The sequence below is a fragment of the Mytilus edulis genome, chromosome 1 (assembly GCF_963676685.1).
Source record: "Mytilus edulis chromosome 1, xbMytEdul2.2, whole genome shotgun sequence".
NCBI classification, from domain to species: Eukaryota; Metazoa; Mollusca; class Bivalvia; order Mytilida; family Mytilidae; genus Mytilus; species Mytilus edulis.
Window position 1 is genome coordinate 2,974,252 of NC_092344.1, and position 24,680 is coordinate 2,998,931.

The 24,680-nt window shown below is 32.8% G+C and overlaps 2 protein-coding genes across 4 annotated transcripts in view; one reads left to right on the forward strand and one right to left on the reverse strand.

Annotated features, from left to right (window-relative positions):
- The window catches only part of LOC139521736 (nischarin-like), a 42,111-nt gene extending 31,566 nt beyond the window's left edge, over positions 1-10,545 (forward strand). The window contains exons 11-18 of one of the 2 annotated variants that reach the window (XM_071315312.1): positions 2,228-2,286; positions 2,585-2,713; positions 3,149-3,259; positions 3,705-3,753; positions 4,963-5,033; positions 5,070-5,138; positions 5,551-5,585; positions 6,224-10,545. In XM_071315312.1, the coding sequence (XP_071171413.1) occupies positions 2,228-2,286; positions 2,585-2,713; positions 3,149-3,259; positions 3,705-3,753; positions 4,963-5,033; positions 5,070-5,138; positions 5,551-5,585; positions 6,224-8,690 (2,990 nt within the window). In that variant the 3' untranslated portion in view covers positions 8,691-10,545. Of the gene's footprint in view, positions 1-2,227; positions 2,287-2,584; positions 2,714-3,148; positions 3,260-3,704; positions 3,754-4,962; positions 5,139-5,550; positions 5,586-6,223 lie in introns of both variants that reach the window. The other variant, XM_071315304.1, reaches the window with a different exon arrangement.
- Positions 10,546-12,179: 1,634 nt separating this feature from the next.
- Positions 12,180-24,136, reverse strand: LOC139521748 (S-methyl-5'-thioadenosine phosphorylase-like). Of its 2 annotated transcripts, XM_071315335.1 has the most exons (10): positions 23,983-24,136; positions 20,398-20,484; positions 19,427-19,485; positions 18,492-18,659; positions 18,086-18,138; positions 17,856-17,905; positions 16,891-17,043; positions 14,395-14,481; positions 13,537-13,659; positions 12,180-12,892 (listed from the first exon to the last, which is right to left on the reverse strand). In XM_071315335.1, exons 1-10 carry the CDS (start codon positions 23,998-24,000, stop codon positions 12,851-12,853), a joined length of 840 nt encoding a protein of 279 aa, XP_071171436.1. In that variant the 5' UTR covers positions 24,001-24,136; the 3' UTR covers positions 12,180-12,850. The 2 variants fall into 2 exon arrangements, with proteins under 2 accessions (XP_071171436.1, XP_071171427.1); XM_071315326.1 differs by lacking the exon at positions 17,856-17,905 and having other exon boundaries at positions 18,036-18,138.
- Between the last annotated feature and the right edge of the window lie 544 nt (positions 24,137-24,680).

The following is a 24,680-nucleotide window of genomic DNA, read 5'->3' on the forward strand; positions in this document are numbered from 1 at the left end:
ACATCAGTCATCTGGACTCACTACATACAAAACTAGGAAATCTAAAGAAACTCAGCCTAGCTGGCAATACACTCAGTAGTCTCAGTAATAGGTAGAACATTATTACATACCTTGACTCACTACATACAAAGCTAGGAAATCTCAAGAAACTCAATCTAGCTGGCAATAAACTCAGTAGTCTCAGTAATAGGTAGAACATTGTTTCATGCCTTGACTCACTACATACAAAGCTAGGAAATCTCAAGAAACTCAATCTAGCCGGCAATAAACTCGGTAGTCTCAGTGGTAGGTGCCACATTATTTTATGACTTGATTAAAGATGCTTTATAAGGTAGACCTTGATATATATATTATATGCTTTCCTTTATTTTTGTAGGTAACAGTTTTTGTTACTCATTTAAATTCCCTATACCCTGAAGTCAATGACAATTGTTTACCAAGTAATCCACAGTAAACTTTGTTAAAAAATGTCAGGTGTTTTATAGAAATGGAAGGGTTCCTGAAAAAGCAGTTGGTTTTTGTATTTGTCTTATTTAACAAAGAATTTGTTTTAACGTATTAGTTTAATTTTGTGCAATTGTTTCACTCACAAATCATCTAACTGTATCAGCAGAAAATTTTGCTGATCTATGGATACTGATACAAAAAAATGTCATTGTGAAGGAAATACAACCTTCCCAAGAATCACTTGGAGGTTATAGGGCCATTTTTAAAAATGTTTGCACATTGAAATGTCTTATTGAGTAAATGCACTAACTATTGTTTGAAAGTACATGAGGAACAGAGAACAAAATCTATTGTGTGAATTTAATGGGACAATTCACATAGCAAAAAATTAAATCACAAGATAAACTACAACTGATTCTGAGAGAAAGTTGCATTCGGTTCCCAATAAAAATATCATTTATCCATGATAACACATTCCACTTTTGAGAAAGTCATAAAACATTTCACTTTATTTTCTTTGTAAGTTTTTTATGCCCCACCTACCATCTACCTACGATAGTAGAGGGCCATTATGTTTTCTGGTCTGTGTGTCTGTCCGTTCGTTCGTTCGTCTGTTCGTTTGTCTGTTCGTCCGTCAGTCTGTTCCGCTTCAGGTTAAAGTTTTTGGTCAAGGTAGTTTTTGATGAACTTGAAACTTAGTACACATGTTCCCTATGATATGATTTTTATGCCCCACCTACAATAGTAGAGGGGCATTATGTTTTCTGGTCTGTGGCTTCGTTCGTCCGTTTGTTTGTTCGTTCGTTCGTTCGTCCGACTTCAGGTTAAAGTTTTTGGTCAAGGTAGTTTTTGATGAAGCTGAAGTCCAATCAACTTGAAACTCAGTACACTTGTTGCTTATGATATGATCTTTCTAATTTTAAAGACAAATTAGACTTTTGACCCCAATTTCATGGTCCACTGAACATAGAAAATGAAAGTGGGAGTTTCAGGTTAAAGTTTTTGGTCAAGGTAGTTTTTGAAGAAGCTGAAGTCTAATCAACTTGAAACTTAGTACACTAGTTGCTTATGATATGATCTTTCTAATTTTAAAGCCCAATAACACTTTTGACACCAATTTTTATGGTCCACTGAACATAGACAATGAAAATGGGAGTTTCAGGTTAAAGTTTTTGGTCAAGGTAGTTTTTGATGAAGCTGAAGTCCAATCAAATAGAAACTTAGTACACTTGTTGCTTATGATATGATCTTTCTAATTTTAAAGCCCAATTACACTTTTGACCCCAATTTCATGGTCCACTGAACATAGAAAATAAAAGTGGGAGTTTCAGGTTAAAGTTTTTGGTCATGGTAGTTTTTGATGAAGTTGAAGTCCAATCAACTTCAAACTTAGTACACACGTTCCCTATGATATGATCTTTCTAATTTAATTGCAAAATTATATTTTTCATCCCAATTTCACTGTCCACTGAACATAGAAAATGATAATGGGAGTGGGGCATCCGTGTACTATGGACACATTCTTGTTCTAATTTAAATGCCAAATTAGAATTTTGATCCCCATTTCACGGTCCACTGAACATTGAAAATGATAGTGCGAGTGGGGCATCCGTGTACTATGGACACATTCTTGTTTACCCAATTTCACGGTCCATTGAACATGGAAAATGAAAGTGCGAGTGGGGCATCTGTGTACTTTGGACACCTTCTTGTTTAGTTCTTTAATTGGACAGATGACATAAGTAAAAATTGTTATTAATTTTCTGATATTCTATTGCAGGTTTGTCAAAATTATTTTCATTGGAGAATTTAGATGTTATGGATAACAATATCTCACAGGTTAGTTTGTAATATTGTTTTGTTTTTGTATACTGATTTAAATACATGTGTTTGATATTAAATAGATGTTAACCTATTATAAACCTTTCACTCATTACCAGATCTTAACTTTTATTTTTTAACTTTTTATTCTAACATACTTATTATCCTGTTACCTACAAGTTTAATAGTGTAATTGGACTCTTTGTAAGTCTAATGCTGACCTCATTAAAAAAAATAGAGGAAAAAAAATATTTTGACAAAATTTGTAATTATAGATGTCTTTCTAATTCATAATTTGCCATAATTTGCATTTCAGATACCAGAAGTTAAGTATGTGTGTGGACTTCCATGCTTAGAATGTCTATATTTGACGGGTAACCCAGTGACCGCCGTATTGGACTATAGAACGAAGGTCTTAGCTATGTTTGGTGACAGGGTTGTTGAGGTATGTTAGATGCTGGTTTCCACAATTATTTGTATTTTTAACAGTCATATGTAAGGTAATATTCATACTTTCATGCACTAAATGATATCCTCAGACAACTTCGTTTCAGAACTATTTTACCAACTCCTGATGAAAAGCCTTCTAAATAGTCCTTTTCATTCTGGCAACAATTTCATTATGCAAGAGACAAGGCATATTGAGGGCTTTTGGCTCAGCTGCTTTCATATTTTCACATGTAAAATATTTTGTAGCTTTAAACAACATGTCCTGTTTGTCAGTACAGGTGTAAGAATCTATAAATAAAAGAATTGCTTGTTTGAATAAGGCCATGTTTATGATAAAATATATGTTTTACGGGTAAAATTTACATCATTTTAGGTTAAGAGTCATAAGTTTTTAAGAATTGGAAAATGTAAGATTTAACTTAACTTACAGGCTACATTGGATCAAGAAAAACCAACAGAGAAAGAACTAGATACTGTCAGAGTTGTTCAAGCAATACAGAAATCTAAAGAGAAGAAAGAAGAGAGAGAGAAAGAAAAAACAGTATGTTTATTTATGGATTCTCATGGTAGAAAAAAATATGATAGATTGTTGCATTATGGGTATGCAGATACACTATGTAAAATAAAAATATTGATAGGATACACTGGTAGTGTTCTATTGAAGAATGAATACATGGATATATTGATAAGATATTTCAATAGAAATGATTGAATAACAAAGGTACATCTAAAGGACAAAGATGTAAACAACTTAAAGTTTCTGTATGTCCTTCAACCATGTGCAAAACCCAGACCTCAAGGTTTATTTGGTAGGTAATGAGCCTTCCAACAGAGTGTTATCTTGTGAGTTAGGACATTATAACTCAGACTTTGGTTTATATTCATTTTAAATGTGTATGTTTTTGTTCTGAATTCACGTCTTATATTTTAAGGACCCAGTAATCCATTATCTTTTCTATATTTAATACATTTATTGTGCATTTCAGACATCCTATACAAGTTTGAGAAGAGAATCTGAGTGCAGTCAAACTTCAGGTAATGAAGTATGTATCTTCCTTCCTTCAAACCTTGTTTACTGTCGTCTACATACATGTACCCTATCACTGTGTTAAGGCAGAATATTTGAGTTAAAATATGAAACTATATATTTTTAAGGCATAAGGAATTGTTTATTTCACAGTAATAGAATTGATAGATTTATCATTATTTTCTTTTCCTTATTGTAAAATGATAACTTGGTGAACTTTATATCTTATTTAAACTGTTTGATCTATTCAACATTGCTCTCAATTTCTGTAAAATATCATAGAATAAACTGACAGTTCATGTTGTAAGATAAATAATTATCATATTCATGCTTTCTGCTGTATAAATCACCAGCTTACACCATGGCCTCATCCAATTATACCATTACCAGTCAATATCCATCTCCTTTTATGACCGTCATTCAAATAAAATCACAATGAATATTTGTTATCAATGCTTAAAATAATCATGTACAGTATATAATATATGATATCCTCTTCAAGTTTTATAAGTATTTGTATATGTAGCATTTCCAGATATCCTAATAATTATTCTCACATTTTTGTCCATTGTTCAACATTTAAAATTAATGCACACACAAATTTCCTAGTTTACCTATCAGTCATGTCAGTATTATCAAGAGTTTATCATTATACAATTATCATGATTATAGCCTTTGTATGAGGTCGATACAAAGTTTATATCAACCTAAGAGAACTATTTTGACTGAGGATGAAGTCTGAGGTTGATATGCTTCTCTAGGTCGATATATAATCCTATTGACCTCAACCAAAGGTTACAATTGTTTTATCAATCCTCAAAATTATTTTGATTAATGATATCTAATAATATTATCTAAATTTAGAATGTCAGTTATATTTTTTCAAAATCTATTCAGTTGCAATATTTTGCAACACTAAAAACTTCTGAAAATTTTCTGAATTTACAGTATTGATTTGTTTCCCTTTGGTGTTGATAAAATAAAAATCAAACAGTCATATAAACCAGCAGTAAATATTGATGTATATGTTGACTTTGTAGAATTAGGTTGGAGTCCTATAAACCAGCAGTAAATATTGATGTATATGTTGACTTTGTAGAATTAGGTTGGAGTCCTATAAACCAGCAGTAAATATTGATGTATATGTTGACTTTGTAGAATTAGGTTGGAGTCCTATAAACCAGCAGTAAATATTGATGTATATGTTGACTTTGTAGAATTAGGTTGGAGTACCGTTCGTCCCACTAGTCTTTCATCAGCAAGTAACCAAGAATCATCTAACATAAAATCATCAGATATTGGCCAGAACAGAACATCTAGCACTTCATCAGATATTGGCCAGAACAGAACATCTAGCACTTCAAGCATGGCTTCCCTAACTTCATCTTCAGAGGTTAGTTTTATAGTTTTATTACAGATCTTTTTTATTTATTTACTGGCACCGATTATGGGGGAAAATGTTAGGGTATAAAGAAATGGATTATAATTTATTCTGTAGTTCTTTCTTGTAGAAAATAATAGATACTTTTACTACAAATTATTGAGTTGTTAAGTTTTATACAGTGCATTGTGTATAATGAATAATATATCAAATGATCTTCTATAGAATGAACAGTCAACACATTTCGACTTACTATATCTTGCATTCAGAGCAAACTGTCAAAAACAAAATCATGAAGACACACAAACCATAAGAAGCCTTTCCAGGATTAAGACAAAGTGATTCTATATAGCAGAAAAAATTCCCCTTCTTCAAATACAAACACACACACATATGGAGTAATAAATGATTCTGTTATTTTCAGCTGAAACAGGATCATCTAGAAGAACAAACAATGATGTAAGTAAAAGGTATAGATGGTTTGGCAGACTTTATATCATAAAAATTCTAACCAATCTTGCAGAACTATAAAATGAAGATTGGAAAGGTTTAACATTCACACATTTGATTTACACAGCCACATTCTTTGTGTGCTTGTCCCATGCGGTTCAAAAGATATTAGATGTTGTGTATCATATTTGTTTTTGAAAACTTTGCTATTGCTTGCTATAGCAATAAATTTTCCTATGGCATAAGCCTCAATCAGGAAGGTAGATAGACTATCTTACTATTGGAAGGGTGAACTTCTAGATAATGAAAACTAATTCAAGTAAGATGCTTTTGAAATTTTGAGTTACTACTTTTTATAAGCTTACAGCTTGAATAGAAAAGGACAATGTTCACCAAAAAAATGAAGTCAAATTATTTTTGAAAACGTATATCACAAACACTCAGCACAAATACTTCTTCACGGACCTGCCGTGGGAGGAAGAAAAAAGTAAAAACAAATCTACAAGAGACAGTAGTTTCCACTTTTAATTATTTTATTGTTTTGAACTAAAATCAGGCCATATATAGTAAACATGTTGTGTTACTCTATATACATACACCTATATCATTCAAAATGGTTAAAATGTTGGGTTTTTTTTTTATTTTAGAGGACATAAAATGACTGGAAAAATGGTGAAATCATCCAAAGACAGTTCAGCAATTAACTGTAGTAAATTACCTACAATGCACAACACAGATTTTGCTACCTGGATGCAGAATAGATTGTTTGGAACATTAACCGACTCTGAGCCAGTGGCAGAAAAAATCATAGACATTTTATGGTGCATGGTCGTTCAATATTCAAATCAACAGGTGATAGAACCCAGTTGTGTGGTGTTAACTGAAAGAAGAATCTTTATTCTACGACTGAAAAAGGGAAAATCTACATCTATGAACATTCCAGAAATGGAGACATTTTACATAATGCCATTGTCAAATATACATGAGGTTTTGATTGGTGCCTGCTACTCATTTATACGATTGGAAGAGTCGTTTGTTTCCTCTAGTGGAACATTTGCATTAGTTGTTACTGATGCAGATGCTGGAAAATCTTTTGCTGATGGAGTAGAAAACTGCTTAAAGCAGGATCAAGCTGTGGCTGGAATATCACCATTCACCAATCATTCTCAGTATGGAGACCTTGCTAAGCATATCTTTAAGCTGGAGGATGAACAAGGCTTAAGTACTGGACGATTAGCATTTGCCATGTGTGTAACCATAGCTGGTATAGAGCAAATGGCAATGTTACTGTTATCAGAGAACGGTGTATATTTAATTGATTTAGATTGTCTGTTCTGGCCAAAGCCATCATACATCACAATATTAGAGGATATTAAATCTCCTAACTTCACATTCCTTCAGAATCATTCCATTGGCACTAAAATAAGTGATATCACAATCAACATAACATTCAAAGAGAAACATAAAACATTACCACATCAAAATCATATCAAATATGAAAAATATGGATTTTCAATGATATTTCATGAACTGATTGGCCCTGTAGGCTTTCATGTGTCTTTTTTCTCAGTGAAATCTAGAGATGCATTTCTTGACAGATTAACTAACCTTAGGTCTGAACATGCTCACCAGATGTCCCCCACGATTAGGGAAGAACCAGAAGGAGGCAATGAATCCTCTGACAGTCAGGACATATCTTCTGAAGATGACGGGGATATAAGCATCAGAGTATCTCCCGCATGCAGTAATATGACCAGTAAAGATAGGTCATTTACCGTGGCCGGTACAAATGTCCACTCAGAACAATTAGGTCTGTCAGGACTGTCAAATAAAATGTTTGATGTTCCTTATCTAACTCCTGAATTAGGATCACACTTACAAGAGTCACTACAAAGCTACAGTTTAATAAAACCATTAACTTCCAAGCTGGAAATGTTAGCTAAAGCCTCTGGTAATGACTTGGTGCATTACTTTCATTCAGATATTTCTCTGATTGGTTCAGAACAGGAGCAATTACATCATGTCATGTGGGGAACAGTCGTACCCTACCAAGATATCAAACATGAAATTGTTACTCTGATCATGTTTAGTACAAGATCCATGTACTTTATTTCTGAACAGCTTGTAAAGTCCCCAGTGGTTGAACGTCCGTCGTGGATGACTCACTCCCGGAATAAATCTGACTCTGTAATTGGATTCCAGGTGAAGCACCTTGACAAACATCACAGTTCAGGGATAATTCATAGCTCACAGAGTAGAGGGACAATCATCAGATCATATCACGTCTTTAATTACCGTGACCTCAAACAGGTCAATATTGGCTTATTTGATCAATGTGTTCGTATCACTGGAAAAGATCAGAATTCTGTTTACACAATTGTTACTCGTGATTCTATGGTCACAGAAAAGGTATTGCACTACCTCAATGCAATGCTTTCCATTTTCCAGTCCTCACCCATGTTAGAGAAAAGTTCCAGTGACTTAGAACAAGATTTTTATAGAGCATTTGATAAGCGTACAAAGACAACTATTGAAGGCATGGAGTACACTCACCCGAGTCGTGTACAGTTTGTTTATCCAGGAGAGGATGTCATCACAGACCTACTGTATGTCATTACTGAACATTTACGATTGCCTCTCAATGCTAAGAGAAAGGCAGACATTTTGATGTATCTACAGGGTTATATAAAGTCATCTGAATCAAGTGGGATTGAACTATTGTCTAAGTCCATCGTTTTAACCAATCAGTACTTGTGTATTATAAATGAGGATGTTGTCAGTTATCCATTGCCAGACTTTGTAAGGGGAATCCCCAACACGCCAAGATATGTCTTGACTGAATGCAGGAAAGTAGATTTTCTGAAGAGAATATTATTGTTCAAAGAAGACAGTAAGATAGCAACACTGATCTTCTCTGATGAACCAGATGATATTGTGGTTGATGCTGATCACTTTAGTTTAGACAGTGACTCCAAGGGGAGACAATCTCCACCAGAAATTGAAATAATGTTGTTCATTCAGAGTGTAAAAGAAATGGACAAATTTGTTCTGTTACTTAAAAACCAGTGGCGAGATATACAACATGGCAGTGAATTAGAAGTACATTTATTGTAGAACTAGACTCAGATTATTTTTCTAAAAAATATTAGATGTTCAATTCAACAGCCATTTATTCTTTAAAAGATATTTGCCTATACGGCTTAAAGTTTTTATAAGCTACACTGACTTCTTATGTGATATACAGAAAGGGAAATAACTCTTTTAGTAAAGTTTTTAATTTGCTTCAATTGACATTAAAATGGGTTCCAAAGGATATAACACTAACTTACTGGCCTCATTATAAAGCTTCTTAGACCCTCAAGGCTTATTGCAATATTTATTTCTAAAGACTCTTGCAATATGTTATTTAAAGGTTCTTTCAACTCAACAAATAATAATCAAGAATCAAACATAAGATTTCATTAAAACTTACAAAAGCATTTTCATGTTTTTTATGCTTTTTATATATATTTTTTTATGGTTTTGACAAACAATAGTTAAGCATTGATATAACAAATTTGTTTTAGCAAACACTATTTTATCATCTTGTAAAAGATAAATGTTTTAAACTGTTCTATATCACTGTACACTGAAGAAAAATAGTTGAGGACTATCAAGATTCAAGACTTATATTCCCATTGCAACTGCATTAAATTGTTCAACACAACATAGATATAGGAAGATGTGGTGCGAGTCCCCATGAGACAACTCTCCATCCATATAACAATTTATAAAAGTAAACCATTATAGGTCAATGTACGGCCTTCAACACAGAGCCTAGGATCACACCCAACAACAAACTATAAAGGGCCCCAAAATTACTAGTGTAAAACCATTCAAACGGGAAAACCAACAGTCTAATCTATATAAAAAACGAGAAACGAAAAACACATATAAATTACATAAACAAACGACAACTACTGTACATCAGATTCCTGACTTAGGACAGGTGCAAACATTTGCAGCGGGATTAAACGTTTTAATGGTACCAAACCTTCTCCCTTTTTTTTGAAACAATACATTTTTGTAGCATAACATCACAACATAGAAAAACACACAATAAAATATCAATTGGCAGGCTTAACTCAATCAAAAAACGTAAATTAACACACTATGAACAAATAAATTTTATCTGCGATATCTGAATGCAAATGCACAGTTAATAAAATATTAGGGACAAACATTCAAGGCCAAAAAGCAAAGAAACAAGTCCAAACAAAGCCTTGGCAAGACACCACTGCGAAATATTAAACCCTTCGAAAAAAATCACTTTTGAAAAAAACGGTTTTAATAATATATACAGGTAAATGAAATATAACTTTGTCGTTTTAGGTATACTGCTTATGTGTATAAAATTCTTCCAATAATTAGGAATACCAAGAAAGTTCTACACATATCAAGTTCTTCAAATTTAAAGCTTGAAACATTTTAATCTTCAGTGAATTATAACATATCTTTCTTAAATTATCTGTATAATAAATTATATGAATTTAGAAATTATAAGGAGACTTAAAGCTTTCAACTACCTCTGACAAGCAAAATTGACATTAAATTGATTTGACTCTTATTTTAAGTCCATTTTGGTCATATAGTTTTTTCACATGTTTTAGTAATGATACGTCCTTGACCTTCAAATATTTCAGCTTTCCTGATAAAGATAAATCAGAAAATGTTATAAAATATCATTTTCTTAATGCTTTCTGTGTAAAAAATAAACTTAAAAACAAATTGTGTTACATACCCCAAAATAATGAGTTCTGTATTTCAATATAATTAATGATCCTTAGAGGATGACTGTTTTATACAATGTTATCATGTCACACAATGTTGCCAGACCAATTTTAATGTTTTTATGTTTACTTTGATATATATTTATACACTGCCTTCTGTATATATTTTAACAGAGGTCTGAATAAAATAATGAAACTGATACTCTGGATTTTACTTCAATAAAATTGAGAATGGAAATGGGGAATGTGTCAAAGAGACAACAACCCAACCATAGAACAGACAGCAGCAGAAGGTCACCAACAGGTCTTCAATGCATCTAGAAATTCCTGCACTGGAGGCGTCCTTCAGCTGGACCCTAAACAAATATATATACTTGTTCAGTGATAATGAACGCCATACTTAACTCCAAATTGTACACAAGAAACTAAAATAAAAAAATAATACAAGACTTACAAAGGTCAGAGGCTCCTGACTTGGGACAGGTGCAAAAATGCAGCGGGGTTAAACATGTTTATGAGATCTCAACCCTCCCCCTATACCTCTAGCCAATGTAGAAAAGTAAACGCATAACAATATGCACTTTAAAATTCAGTTGAAGAGAAGTCCGAGTCTGATGTCAGAAGATGTAACCAAAGAAAATAAACAAAATGACAATAATACATAAATAACAACAGACTACTAGCAGTTAACTGACATGTCAGGTCCAGAATTAACATGGATTTTGTCACAGAACTTTGTCTCAAATGGAAATTATTTTACAGAACAAATCTGTGATACAGCAAACCAATAAAACTTACTTTTAGATGTCATACGTATGGTCTCACATTATTAAAGCCATTCAATGAAACCATATTTGAATATCTAAACTGCATGTTTTCACAAGTTTCAAAATAATATAAGAATAAGAACTGGTACAATCGCCTGTGAGACAACTATTTACCAGCGATCAAATGACTAAAGGACACTGCAGGGTCTTCAACAATGAGAAAAACCTTTACAATATAATAAGCTATAAAAGGTCACAAAATGACAAATTCCAAGGAAAATTATGCATAAATAAACTCACTAACAATGCAAAAGATTAATGAGTATCTAAACATCTTAAATCTAGATCTGGCTTTCAACAATAACCAAAGACTGGTAAAGTAAAAGTAAGCTATCAGTGGCTCTGTTAATCAAATGTCAAAAAATAAATACAGATAACACTCGAAGGAGGGGGTATACTGCTTTAAATCTGTTGCATGAAACATTTTTCATATTTTTCTCAGAAACTACATTAGAATCAATTGCAGGCATCTCAGAATCAGATCTCAAATTTGAGATCATGTGAGCATGCTATAAAAAAGTACAACACAAATACTGAACTCCAAGGTAAGATCAAAAGGAGGAAGTCCTGAAAAAATGTCAACATTTAGTTTTCAACCTAAACGAGAGTAGAATTCAAAACAAAAATCACTGCTTTGTTGATCTTGTATTACTGATCATTTAGCCTGTTTAGTTTCTCTCTATCTTCTTTAGTTTTTACTCAAACACAAAAGATGGTAATCAAAATCTTCAATTACAAGGCAATCACTCCAATAAATAGTGAGTCTACTTATTATATTGGCAAAATTTCAAATGTAAGTAGATCACGACTTGTTGATCATTTTTGTGATTTAATGTGTCCATTTATCAATTAAATTTTTATCATATAAGGCAAAACTAAAGAAAATTGTTAAAAATTATTATTAAAGGGCAATACCTCAAATAAGGAGTTGTAAGAGAGATTCATTTTCAACCATATTTAGTGATTTAAGCATAAGAAATGGTTATTATTCAAAACAACTAGCAGCACAATGATTAATTTTTTTTATTGAAAACCAAAAGATAAATGCAGCACATATGAATATAATCATAAAACTATGCATCATTTCTATTTATTAAATATACCACATTTGTCATCTGGAATGAAATTGAAATATGTGTAATTGTTTATATCTTTGTAATGGTTCAATATACAACTCACTGTTTACACCAGCAGAATTTGCATAATCTCTAATTTCACATTATATATTGAAATTACAGTTGAGTTTCCAACACTATAAAAAAAGAAGATGTGGTATGATTGTCAATGAAACAACTCTCCAGAAGAGACCAAAATTACACAGAAATTAACAACTAACTTATCACATACACACATTTAAATAAAATGTTTTCAAAAATGAATCTGAATTTTAAACATTTATGACATAACAAATCCATGTCAAATTGACATAATAAAGTCTAAAAGTTCATAACTGCAATATATGCAGGACACATTGATTCAGAGAAGTAAAATCATCTATAATACAAAATTAAGCAGACAATCTACTTAAAATTAAAATTTTCTACCCCTGCTCTTTTCTTATACTTGATCACAGACATTTAATTTTGTTGAGTAGATTGTAATACAAATGTTCATGTATTCTATGCGTTGAAGCTCCAGGTTAACAGTATAAAAGTAAAATATTGCGTAAATATCCAAGTTAATAACTATGTGGCAGTAGGGTGTTCATCGTCACAGCATTCTGAAAGAAAAAATATGTGGTGAATTTTACGTGGATTAAAACTATGTGTATGTCACCAAGCAACCACCAGTATATATACATATAATTATATCTAATAATTTCACAGTGATTCACTAGTATATACATATGTCATCTTGTAAATAAATAAAATATAACTTATGATATTTTAATTTGGTCATATAAAGGTAAGGAAAGTGAAATTCGCCAATCTGCTATTCTATGATGATAAGACATTTAAATATTTTAAAAGGAGTAACATTGTGGGTGTCAATAGTAAAGCAGGAATAACTGAACTTTTGGGGGAATGTGAATTCACCCCACTCCCCTGTATGGTGGAATTTGTGTAACTCAATCTTTAACCTTTAATGGTTTATCATTGCCCCTCAAATATTTTTAACCATGTGAAGAGTTAATTATAGACCTAAAGTTTGAAGTTTTTAATTAGTTTCATTCCTTCTGTCAGTTTTACTTGATGTAGGAATGTGAAATCTTGTTTGAGCTTTCGAACCTAAAGCATATCAGGGAAATCATCAGAGCTAAAAATAGATTGTATGTGGTCTGAATGGTGAGGTTAAAGCTAATGTCATGTCACCTAATCATAACTTTGTTGCTTATTATAATATTCTTTAAACATATGAGCATACCTTGTAGTCCTCCAAAGTCTTGGTCCAGTCTTCCTTTGCTATCTTTGGTATTACATCAAGTAAAACTTTCAGTGCATTTGAGGAGTTCTGTTTAAATATCTTCATAACATTTTCTACATTAACCTAAAATAATAAAAAAATAAATGGAAAAAAGGCCAATGCATATAAAAAGCCAATGATTATCATAGATTTCTATCTGGACATGTATGCGTTCATTTCTAAATTTACTTTTAAATTTCCTAACATATAGTTGATTGGTAAAGTAGAGGTATAAAGGTACAGAATACATGTCCAAACTCCAAAGACATGTACACCATTCCCCCAGCTTGCACTATCAGATGTCCATGTTTAGTGAATTCCTATTCTGGATCTAAACCCTGTTTATAAACTCCAATTCTGGGTCAAAACCCTATTAATAAACTCCAATTCTGGATCAAAACCCTATTAATAAACTCCAATTCTGGGTCAAAACCCTATTAATAAACTCCAATTCTGGATCAAAACCCTATTTTCAGATATTTTAAAACATAATAACCAAGTGTGCAAAGTTTTGTGTTGATATTTGAACTTTTTGATAAAACCAAATCTTTGTTACCCGGTATGGCACTGACAGATGGATGCATGCACAGACCTGAAATAATTATTCTAACTAGGAAGGGTATGAACATTTTTCAAAATCCTTTTCAATTGAAATTTCTCAAAAAGCATGCCTAAGAAATATTTCTACTAAAATGACATGTTACTGCTACAGTAATTTATTTGAGTGATATGAAATGTAAAGAGGAACATCCACTTCAGGTTTTTTGTAGGGATGTGTTTATTGTTGACTGTTTAATTATATTATGTTGATTTCCTTACCCCTTCTTCTCCTTCCCTCCAACTGTCATAGTCTGTAACCAACGCCAAGGCAGCATAGCAAAGACCAACTTCTTTTGCAAGTATCACCTAAAATATCAAAGGGGACTACAGATTACTGAACTTACAAAATGTGTTAACAGATGTAAGTTACATATTGTTAACCTGAAATATTTGAAATATCCTTTACACCAGTGGTAATTACATTAAGAATTTAAAGATGAAATTACCAATTGATGCACAATGTTACGTACCTTATGCAAAAGTGTATGCATTGTAATCATGATAAATATCCAACTATGAAAATATCTACATATGTAATACATTCATTATTATACATTGCAAAAGTAAACCAGTGTCTTGATCATAAGGTCAATTAAAATTAATTGCTAGATTTTCATCCCCGCCCGCCCCTCTGAAATCGTCCCGCCCTGATTTTTTTTATTTAACAAAAATACGATTTCCGGATTTTATCATGTCTGTTACCGGGAACCATCGATAATTTCGTTTCATTCAACACTTCCTGTTTCAAATTTCGTTTTTGTATTTCTCCAAGTAATCTAATAATGATATGATTGAGTCGACATATTCTGCTGCTCTATTATGACAACATCTACCGAGAATAGAGATTGATAACGAGAAGGGCATGAACTATTCGAGTAACGAGTAAAACGCCTTGTCATTTAACGCAAATTGCGGTAGTCACAAGTGAATCGAAAACCATGTTTTTTCTTTATTTATACGATGACTTTGTGTCAGGCAATTTGGACTGTAAATGATATCCAAAGCGCAAGAATCGTAGAACAAATTGGTACAAAAAACATGACTGGATTAAAGAAATTGATACAAGCACGAATTTGTTTGATTTATGACCGTATATTGAGAAAAAAAAAGTTGACAAACACACATTTTAATTCCCTTATATTTACCCATGGCTGTTGTTTTTGTTGACAAACAGCAAACACCCTCTGTAACTGTCCCAATACCCTCAATTTAGTCATTAAAAAACTACTTTTTGGTTAAGTTCATGTTTTACATCACATAATTACTTTCCACACTGAGTTTACATTTTATTTTGTACTCATAATACTTGTGTTGCATACAATTGTACCAATACATTTTATTGATTTTATGTGGACTACAAACCATTGCTTAGAAAGCAAAATAAATTTGGTGTAGTCTAGTCCAACTGAAGAGAGCATTTCTCTTCCCTTTGATGTATACTATAAATAGGTTTCTAAAGCGGCAATTAGATGTATAACAGTGGTTGCCAATCAGGGATTTTTATTTAAGAGTTTAAAAAATAGTGTCAGATTCCTTATACAACATGTATATACATTATACAAGCTTGTTTTACACTAGCATATACCCCGCGGTATGAAGAATTTGTGACAAGGGTTTCATATGAAATAAAATTTTAAAAATAAAATCCTCCCACCTGCCCCATGTTTTTCAAAAATTTGGATGAAAATCTACTAATTAATTTTAGTTGGCCTAATACAGTCATCTGAGAACATTTAATAACTTCAATTTCTATTGTCAACCAGGTGCTCCGCAAGGCACAGCTTTATATGACCGCAGATGTCGAACCCTGAACAATTGGAGCAAGTGTGGACACAACATTCAAGCTTGATACAGCCCTGAATTTGAATTGTGATCAAGTTTTTGACATATGAGTTTCTGACACTAAGCAAATGTCAAGATATTACAAATCTCTTGTGCAATACTGTGCAATTAAAGATTTCTTCTTCAAACTTTTCAAAAATTTGGAATTTGAGAAATTTGGAGAAAAAAAACTAAAAAGTACTTCCATCCCCCTTTTTTGGCAATAAGTCCAAAACCTGAAATTCCTTTATACATAATTTACAAGAAGTGTAAGGGAGGTATATCTGAACATACACAACATTGTATGTTAAATGCTTTTGAATTACCTCCCTTACACTGCTTTTAAATTGTCTAAATTGTCAGTTGACCAGAAAAACCTGTTTTCCCCCCTTTTTTGCACCTAATTCCAAAACATTTTGAGCCATAACCCCCAAAAGTCAAAACTAACCATCCCTTCATAGTATAGAAACTTGTGGAATAATTTCAGAGAGATTCATACACTTTAAACACTTGAAAACTGCAAAAATGCTAATTTTGGGCCCCTTTTTGGCCCCTAATTACTTAACTATTGGGACCATAACCCCCAAAATCAATCGCAACCTTCCTTTAGTGGTATTGAACCTTCTGGTAAAAATTTATAAAGATCCATTTACTAAAACTTAAATTATTGTCCGGAAACTTAATGTGTCTTTGGACGACAACGCAGACGACAACAACATGATAGCATTATACGATGCCAAAAACTTTTTGCGGTCGTATAAAAGTTGAATTTCATTTCATCATGAGCATTTTTTTAACTTTTCTAAAATTATATTTGTATTATGGATATGAACACCTCAACTTTTTTCTTTTTCTAAATAATCCCTCCCCCATACTACTTGCATGCATGCTTACCTCTGGTACCGTTGTCATGTTAATACAATGTGCTCCCCACGAATTAAACAATTTACTTTCAGCTCTAGATGAAAATCTGGGACCTTCAATGGTTAACATAGTACCAGTTTCTCTAATAGATAAACCTAAATTCTTCCCACTTTCATACAACATCTGTAAAGGATATAAAAAAAGAAAGTTAAACATGAATTTTTTTTTTAAATTAATAAATCAGATGATGGAATGCAACAAGAAAGGGATTTTGAATTTTTTTTTCAATGGAGCATAAAAACAAGGTGACAAAGAAAAGCTTATTAACAGTAAGTCTTGATGAGCAAGTAAAAGTTTACTGATGATTTTTTAAATAAAGGTAAAATTGGTTAAACAAACACTGACTATTAGAAGCACAATATATATTTCTTTCATCTACAGCTATTTGCTCTTACCTTACTTGTCCTAGAACAGAAAGGGTCAGCCATTGACATGTGACATATACCTAAAGGTGAGAGGGGTGCTCCATCAAATAATGTTCTTACCTTACTTGTCCTAGAACAGAAAGGGTCAGCCATTGACATGTGACATATACCTAAAGGTGAGAGGGGTGCTCCATCAAATAATGTTCTTACCTTACTTGTCCTGACAGAGAAAGGGTCAGCCATTGACATGTGACATATACCTAAAGGTGAAAGGGGTGCTCCGTCAAATAATGTTCTTACCTAACTTGTCCTAGAACAGAATGGGTCAGCCATTGACATGTGACATATACCTAAAGGTGAGAGGGGTGCTCCATCAAATAATGTTCTTACCTTACTTGTCCTAGAACAGAAAGGGTCAGCCATTGACATGTGACATATACCTAAAGGTGAGAGGGGTGCTCCATCAAATAATGTTCTTACCTAACTTGTCCTAGAACAGAATGGGTCAGCCATTGACATGTGACATATACCTAAAGGTGAGAGGGGTGCTCCATCAAATAATGTTCTTACCTTACTTGTCCTAGAACAGAAAGGGTCAGCCATTGACATGTGACATATACCTAAAGGTGAGAGGGGTACTCCATCAAATAATGTTCTTACCTTACTTGTCCTGACAGAGAAAGGGTCAGCCATTGACATGTGACATATACCTAAAGGTGAAAGGGGTGCTCCGTCAAATAATGTTCTTACCTTACTTGTCCTAGAACAGAATGGGTCAGCCATTGACATGTGACATATACCTAAAGGAGAGAGGGGTGCTCCGTCAAAAAAGGTCTGAATTCTTTTCTGTGTTCTAAATAAAACAATTAATATCTTTAATTTAGAACATAACAAAGTCAACAAAGTGTGAGACCACAAAATGAGGCAATATCAGCAGTTTAAGCAATTATTCCTCGAATACAAGAAGTTATAAAAGTCTAAAAGCAAATTTGAAATACATTTTATTACTGATATTCTGTCAGATAGGAAAGTATAAAATAACTGTTTTATTTAATTACTTATAAAAAAAATGATGAAATGTTTGAATTCTAACAAAAGTATAATTTATCATACCTTCTCCTTTGACAAACCTTAAAATGTGAATTAAATCAAAATTGCTAATCTTTATATTAACTTTGAAAGGAATTCTGTTTCTGAATGTTTTACCTATCAATGAACTGATCAATAACTACAATATCCCCAGGGTGCATGCCTTCTTGTAATGATCCACATGCTGTCGTTACTAATAAATGAGTACAGCCCAATTCCTTCATAGCCCAGATATTGGCCCGGAAGTTTACGTTGGTCGGCATAATTGTGTGTCCTCTGCCATGTCTATAATATAAAAGAAAACCTTTATAAAAGCACGAATACAGCAGCATTGTTTTTGGTAATTTGTACATGTTTATAAATAAAATCAATTCAAAAATGCTTTGTTAATTTAAAAACTAAAATATGATCCAAGTGACCACTTTTTGCCTTTAATTTTCATTAGCCAAAGTCATGACTATTTATGAGGTCTTTATTCAGAATATTTTAGAGCTGAACTATTTGATATCTTAGTAAGGGTATACATGATCTACAAAGGGGGATCCATGGGGAGGGGCCCAGTCCCCTCCTTTTTTCATGGTTGATTATATACGGAATCATTGAAACATGATTGTAGCTGGCCCCCTCTTATTGCAGTCAGTGGGCCTCACCTCATAAAAAGTATTGGATCCGCCACTGATCTATATATTACTTAAAATTAAGCTCTGTATTACAGAGACAGGAAGCAATACTGACAAACACGTTTGATTCCTGATCATTGTTTATGATCCTATCCCAAGTCAGGTGCCAGTAGTCAAGTGGTTTTTATTGGTTGGCATAAATGTCTTATAAGTTTACGTCTTGTTACTAGTTTTCTATTTTGAATTGTATCACATTTTGACATGGAAGTACCTTTGAAAGCTTACTGAACAGTTTTGCTCATTTTAAAGGCAGGTAAGCTAAAAAGTCTAACTGATTTTTGTAGTTAGCAAGGGCCTGTATGTAAAACTGAAAGTAGTCCTTCAGCTTTGTTCTCCCAGGTAACTGACATTGACCTAACAAATTATGCTTACCTGGATAATAAAACACAAGGTACTCCCTCTATCTCACCACATATCAAAGCATCAGATGGCTAAAACAATATATAATAAATATTTTATTATCATAAATGCTCTATCCTACCACATATTAAAGCATCAGATGGCTAAACAAATACATAATAAATGTTTTACTAACATTATAGGTTATTATTATTGATTTAATAGGTACAGAAAAAAAGACTATAAAACTATTGTTTAAGTTGAAGAGCATTGGGGATCCAACATTCCAAAAAGTTGTGCCAAATAGGGCTAAGGTAATCTATGATTGGGATAAGAAAATCCTTAGTATTTCGACAAATTCATACTTTTGTACACAGGAAATTTAAAAAAAAAAAGAATTGACCATATAATTGATATTCATGTGAACACAAGAGCTGACAACTGGGCTGGTGATACCCTTGGGGATGAAACATGTGAAACATCCACCAACAGTGGCATCGACCTAGTGGTGTAAATAGTTATCAAAGGTACTAGGCTTATAATTTAATATGCCAGACAGGTGATTCATCTACGTAAGACTCATCAGTGATCTCTACATAATGACCCATCAGTGATAGCCTGTCCTAAGTCAGGAGCCTGTAATTCAGTGGTTGTCATTTGGTGATGTGTTACATATTCATGATATTTGTTTCTCGCTAATTTTTTTGTACACCAATTAGGCCGTTAGTTTTCTTCATTTGAATTGATTTACATCTATCATTTAGGGGCCTTTTATAGCTGACTATGCATTATGGGCTTTGCTCAATAGTTGTTAATTTCTGTGTCATTTGGTTTCTTGCGAAGAGTGAAGTCTCATTGGCAATCACATCACATCTTTTTGATATTGTGTAGACAAATCAAATTTGGTAATAATGACATGACGATGATGATGAACACTGAGTTACTTATAAATGTGTACAGTTATCAAATTCAAAGGAGAAACTCATACAGGTCAAACATCCTACCTTTCCAAAAGGTGTGTTGACTTCCTTCTCCTCTCCTCCTTTTAATATATCTGGTTTAGATAACCCAGATCCTCCAATGATGCCTATCTGTAATTATATTCAAAACAGTGCAAATATAATTATAATCTATGTAAACACAAGAGATGTAAATTCTATAAATTCAGAATCTATATACACAAAGAGACACTCAGACATAAAATGTATGTGATTTTGACCTTCTTTTATATTGTATGCAACCTTGTTACGAAATTCCCATGCAAGAAAATATATTGAACCGCTTTACAGTCCTAATATACTATATTGGATCTGTCGTTTACATCTCTGTATAATTAACAATCATCAACAAAAAGTCTTGCATTAATTTATTAGTAACATGTTTTGGTTAGTCATTAATTAATTGGACTTAAAACTTTGAGGGACACCATAATCAACAACTACTTTACACCAACAAGCTCCAATTTTTCCCAAAAATAATGTTTAAGAAATAATTGAAGCAAGCTACATGTACACTTTATTGTAATTTTAACATGGGTAGGCATTATATTCGTGATTATTTTTGCCCCAGCGATAGAGTGATATCACTATTGAAATAAATGCCCAAAATTGTGGATTTTAGGCTCACTAACCACTCATACTTGTGCGTCAAGGATGTGCATTTACTGATATTTTCAATTATAACAACCACATGACTTTGGACAAATCTTCAATACAATAAAACATCCAACCCTGTCAACTTTCAGCAACGAACTAACTAGATACACAATGTAACTATCTACCCGTAAAATGAAAACAATAACCAAGCGTGCATGACCAGTGGGAAATCTACCTGGACTTAACTCATTGCATAATATTATGTAAAGGTAATTCACATAATATAAAGAGACCAGCTAGTTTCTATACAATAAATTCCAACACTTTAATTAAATGATTCAAACAATTTATTAAAAGATTTAACTGCCATCTTTTTATTATTCATCTTCTGAGTTTTATTATTTTTATAGCAATGGTTTCACAATAAATTTTTTTGATTTTTTTAAATACTTTTATTTCATAAAATAAAACACATATATATTATATAAAATTATATTCACAAACATCACAAGACCACTAAAAATGTCACTATTACACCATGTTAAAACTACAATAAAGTATAGCTTGTATCAATTATTTCGATTCTGATTAGGACAATTAAAGTAATTTTGATGTCCGATGTGTACAAGTGTAGATCGTTTGTGTAGGCTCTTTCATGACCCTCCCTTTTTTGTTTGTAAACAAGCAAACGACTGGCAATGTGATTTTTCAGAGGGTGGAGTTTTTAACAGCCAGCATGAACAGTTGTCGTATCTAGGTCAAATATGTAAATTTCGAAATTGCAACTGCCAATATGTTATAGTCATAATAAAGGAATGAGTACCAACATGTGCATCTGACACTGGCGGATCTAGAAATTTTCATAAGTGGGGCCCACTGACTGCCTAAGGGGGGGCCACTCCAGTCAGGCTTCAGTGATTCCCTATATAAGCAACCAAATTTTTTCCCAAAAAGGGGGGCCCGGGCCCCCCCCTAAATCCGCCTCTGTCTGACATAAGAAGTTGGAAGTGTTTTAAGTTAATCAAATATATTAAATACATGAGGGTTTGGATGGGGTTAAATGATTAAAGAATAATGCCCTTAAAAAATGAAGATTAGAGAATACACCTTATCGCTAATCCCGGCTGACCCAGCAGCTTGAACTTGTGACGCATACAACAATCACTTTTTCATTATGGCGTCAGATATTTTGTATTGTGACGTCAAAAATTTACGGGAACCTGTGTGATATCCAGTAATGGCGGACAAATAGCGATAAGGTGTTTAAAGGGCAAAAAAAAATGAAGATTAGAAATATGCATGGTCTAATTTTTTGAAAGATTAGAGAAAAAAGGGGTTAAAGTTTGAAGATTAGAGAAAAAGGGGTGAAAATTGAGGGGCTTGCTGGAAAGAAAAGATGTGGAAGCAACTACTGCCGAGCGGAGCGAGGCGACAAATTTTTGGGACCCTATTATGCAGCAAATTTTTTTTTTTTCGGTTTTCGGTCATAGGACGGTTAAAAGAGGAGCTATTTGTAGATAAAAATTTATGAATGTAAAACTATTAATAAATCTTCTGAATATAGTAATACATAAACAACACATATTTGTGATACAGAATTTACTCAAAATTGTCCAAAATCTGCTCTTCGGGTCTGGGCAGAAACACACTTCTCTATTACTTTGTCAACATTCACACTAAAATCCTGATGAATATGCAGTAATGCTATGTAACTTTCGTTGTTCATTGTTGATTGTACATTTGTTTTCAATTACATACGTAGTACCGTGACTGATAGGTCTCAGGGCCATCATGGCATGGTAGCACTCGCGAGATGTTATAAACCAGTGTACGTGTTCGGCATCGAGCGACCTCCCAATTGAATTCGTCAAAATTACATGCTAGGTGAGTTTCGTATGTTTCAGATAATATTGAGATTTGTTCTTTTGTGATATTTCCTACAACACGATGAAGCAGATACAGCACAAAGAAGCGATTTTCTGATAACTTGACGAGACTCCACTCTCCAGTTGCCTTATCATATGGTCTATGAACGCAAAAAATAATGAGACTTTCCAATACTGTTTTGGCGTGGTTGCAAGGTGATTGGCTCCGGTAGTCTGTCAACCACATCGCCTCGGCATATTTTCAACGATATCGAAGGGATCTGATAATTCTAATGCCGATTGGTACATCTCAATCCAAACTGATGAACTGTACACTGTAAAATGTGCTCCAAAACTACATATCTTAGACTGAGTATTACAAATTCAAAAGTAATCTTGTAAAAGATACAAGTAACCTTCCAATTTTGTCATGATCTCCAAAAAAAAACCAATTATTTTGAAACCAAATGTCGTTATTTAATGATATTTCATCAATTAAAAAAAGTGACAACATAGTTGTTTCCTTTAACATTCAATTTATAAATTTTTATTTTGCCATTTTTTTTTTGGCATGCCGAATCAATGTGCACGCAACTTCGGAGCTACGATCTTTTTCTGAATAGACGAAAAAGACACCAAAAGTCTCCGATTCCGATTGACCAACTCATCTCTGTCTCTTCTGCTTTTTTTTTTTTTTTTTTTTTTTTTTTTTTTTTGTGAAAACGACGTGGATGCACGTGCTGTCGTGCCTCCGGGTAGCTACGCCCCTGAAATTAAATGTTTACAGATTAACAGATAATTAAAAACTGGTCTTTTTATGTCTTTGCTAGAGAAAGGATTAAAATACAAATACAAATATTGTAATGGGACAAACTCATCATTTGCAATATATAATAATATTTCGAAAATCCTAAATCTGCCCCTGCAGATTTATCCCTTCTATTAAGAGTAAGAGTATATTGTTACGTAATTTAATGTGTGGCCATTTTAAATTTAATATTTAGATAAACCTTAAAATTATTTTCTGACAATTTATTCTAACTCTAAACCTGCATTCAGTTCTACATAAGCCAAGGCAATAATTAGAAATGTATCCACTAAAATATAAAACGCATTCATATTGCCTTACCTTTACTTTTGTCCCCATCTTCCACGTGTAATTGGGTGTATCGAAGTGCTATTTTAAATAAACACCACAGGATATTTCTACTTTCGGTTTGTTGTGGAAACTTTTAAAATAAACTACGAACTTCGGCAGATTCCGCTAACCCGAGCTACCGAAGTTTGCCGAATGCTTTCCTATAAAGTGGAGAACCATTTTTAAATCTCATTGTAATTATTTTAAAGTAGAAAAAGAACATCTTGAGACTGTTAAATATATTTGTTACCTTGGAATAACTATAAATTGTTCAGGAAGTTTAAGTCATTCAAAAAAAAATCTTATGGAAAAAGGAAGAATTAAAAGCTTGGTTTAAAATTAAAAAAACAGTCTCTTTAGATAATTCCTGCAGTATGCTTGAAAAATTATTTGATACTTTAGTTGTTCCAATAACTCTTTATGGAAGTGAAGTTTGGGGTGTAAGCCAAGTGTTCAAAGATTCAGATCCATTTGAACATTTACATATTAAATTTATTAAAGAAATTTTAGGAGTACAGTGCAAAACAACAAATGTAGCCTGTTAAACTGAGACAAACAGAATCCCTTTGTACTTTAAAATTCACCTTTCAGCTATAAAATTTCTAAACCACATTGTAAACTCGCCTAACACTTTAGTCCATAAAATATATAATAATGTAGAGAAAACAAGTAAATGGGTTATTGTAAAA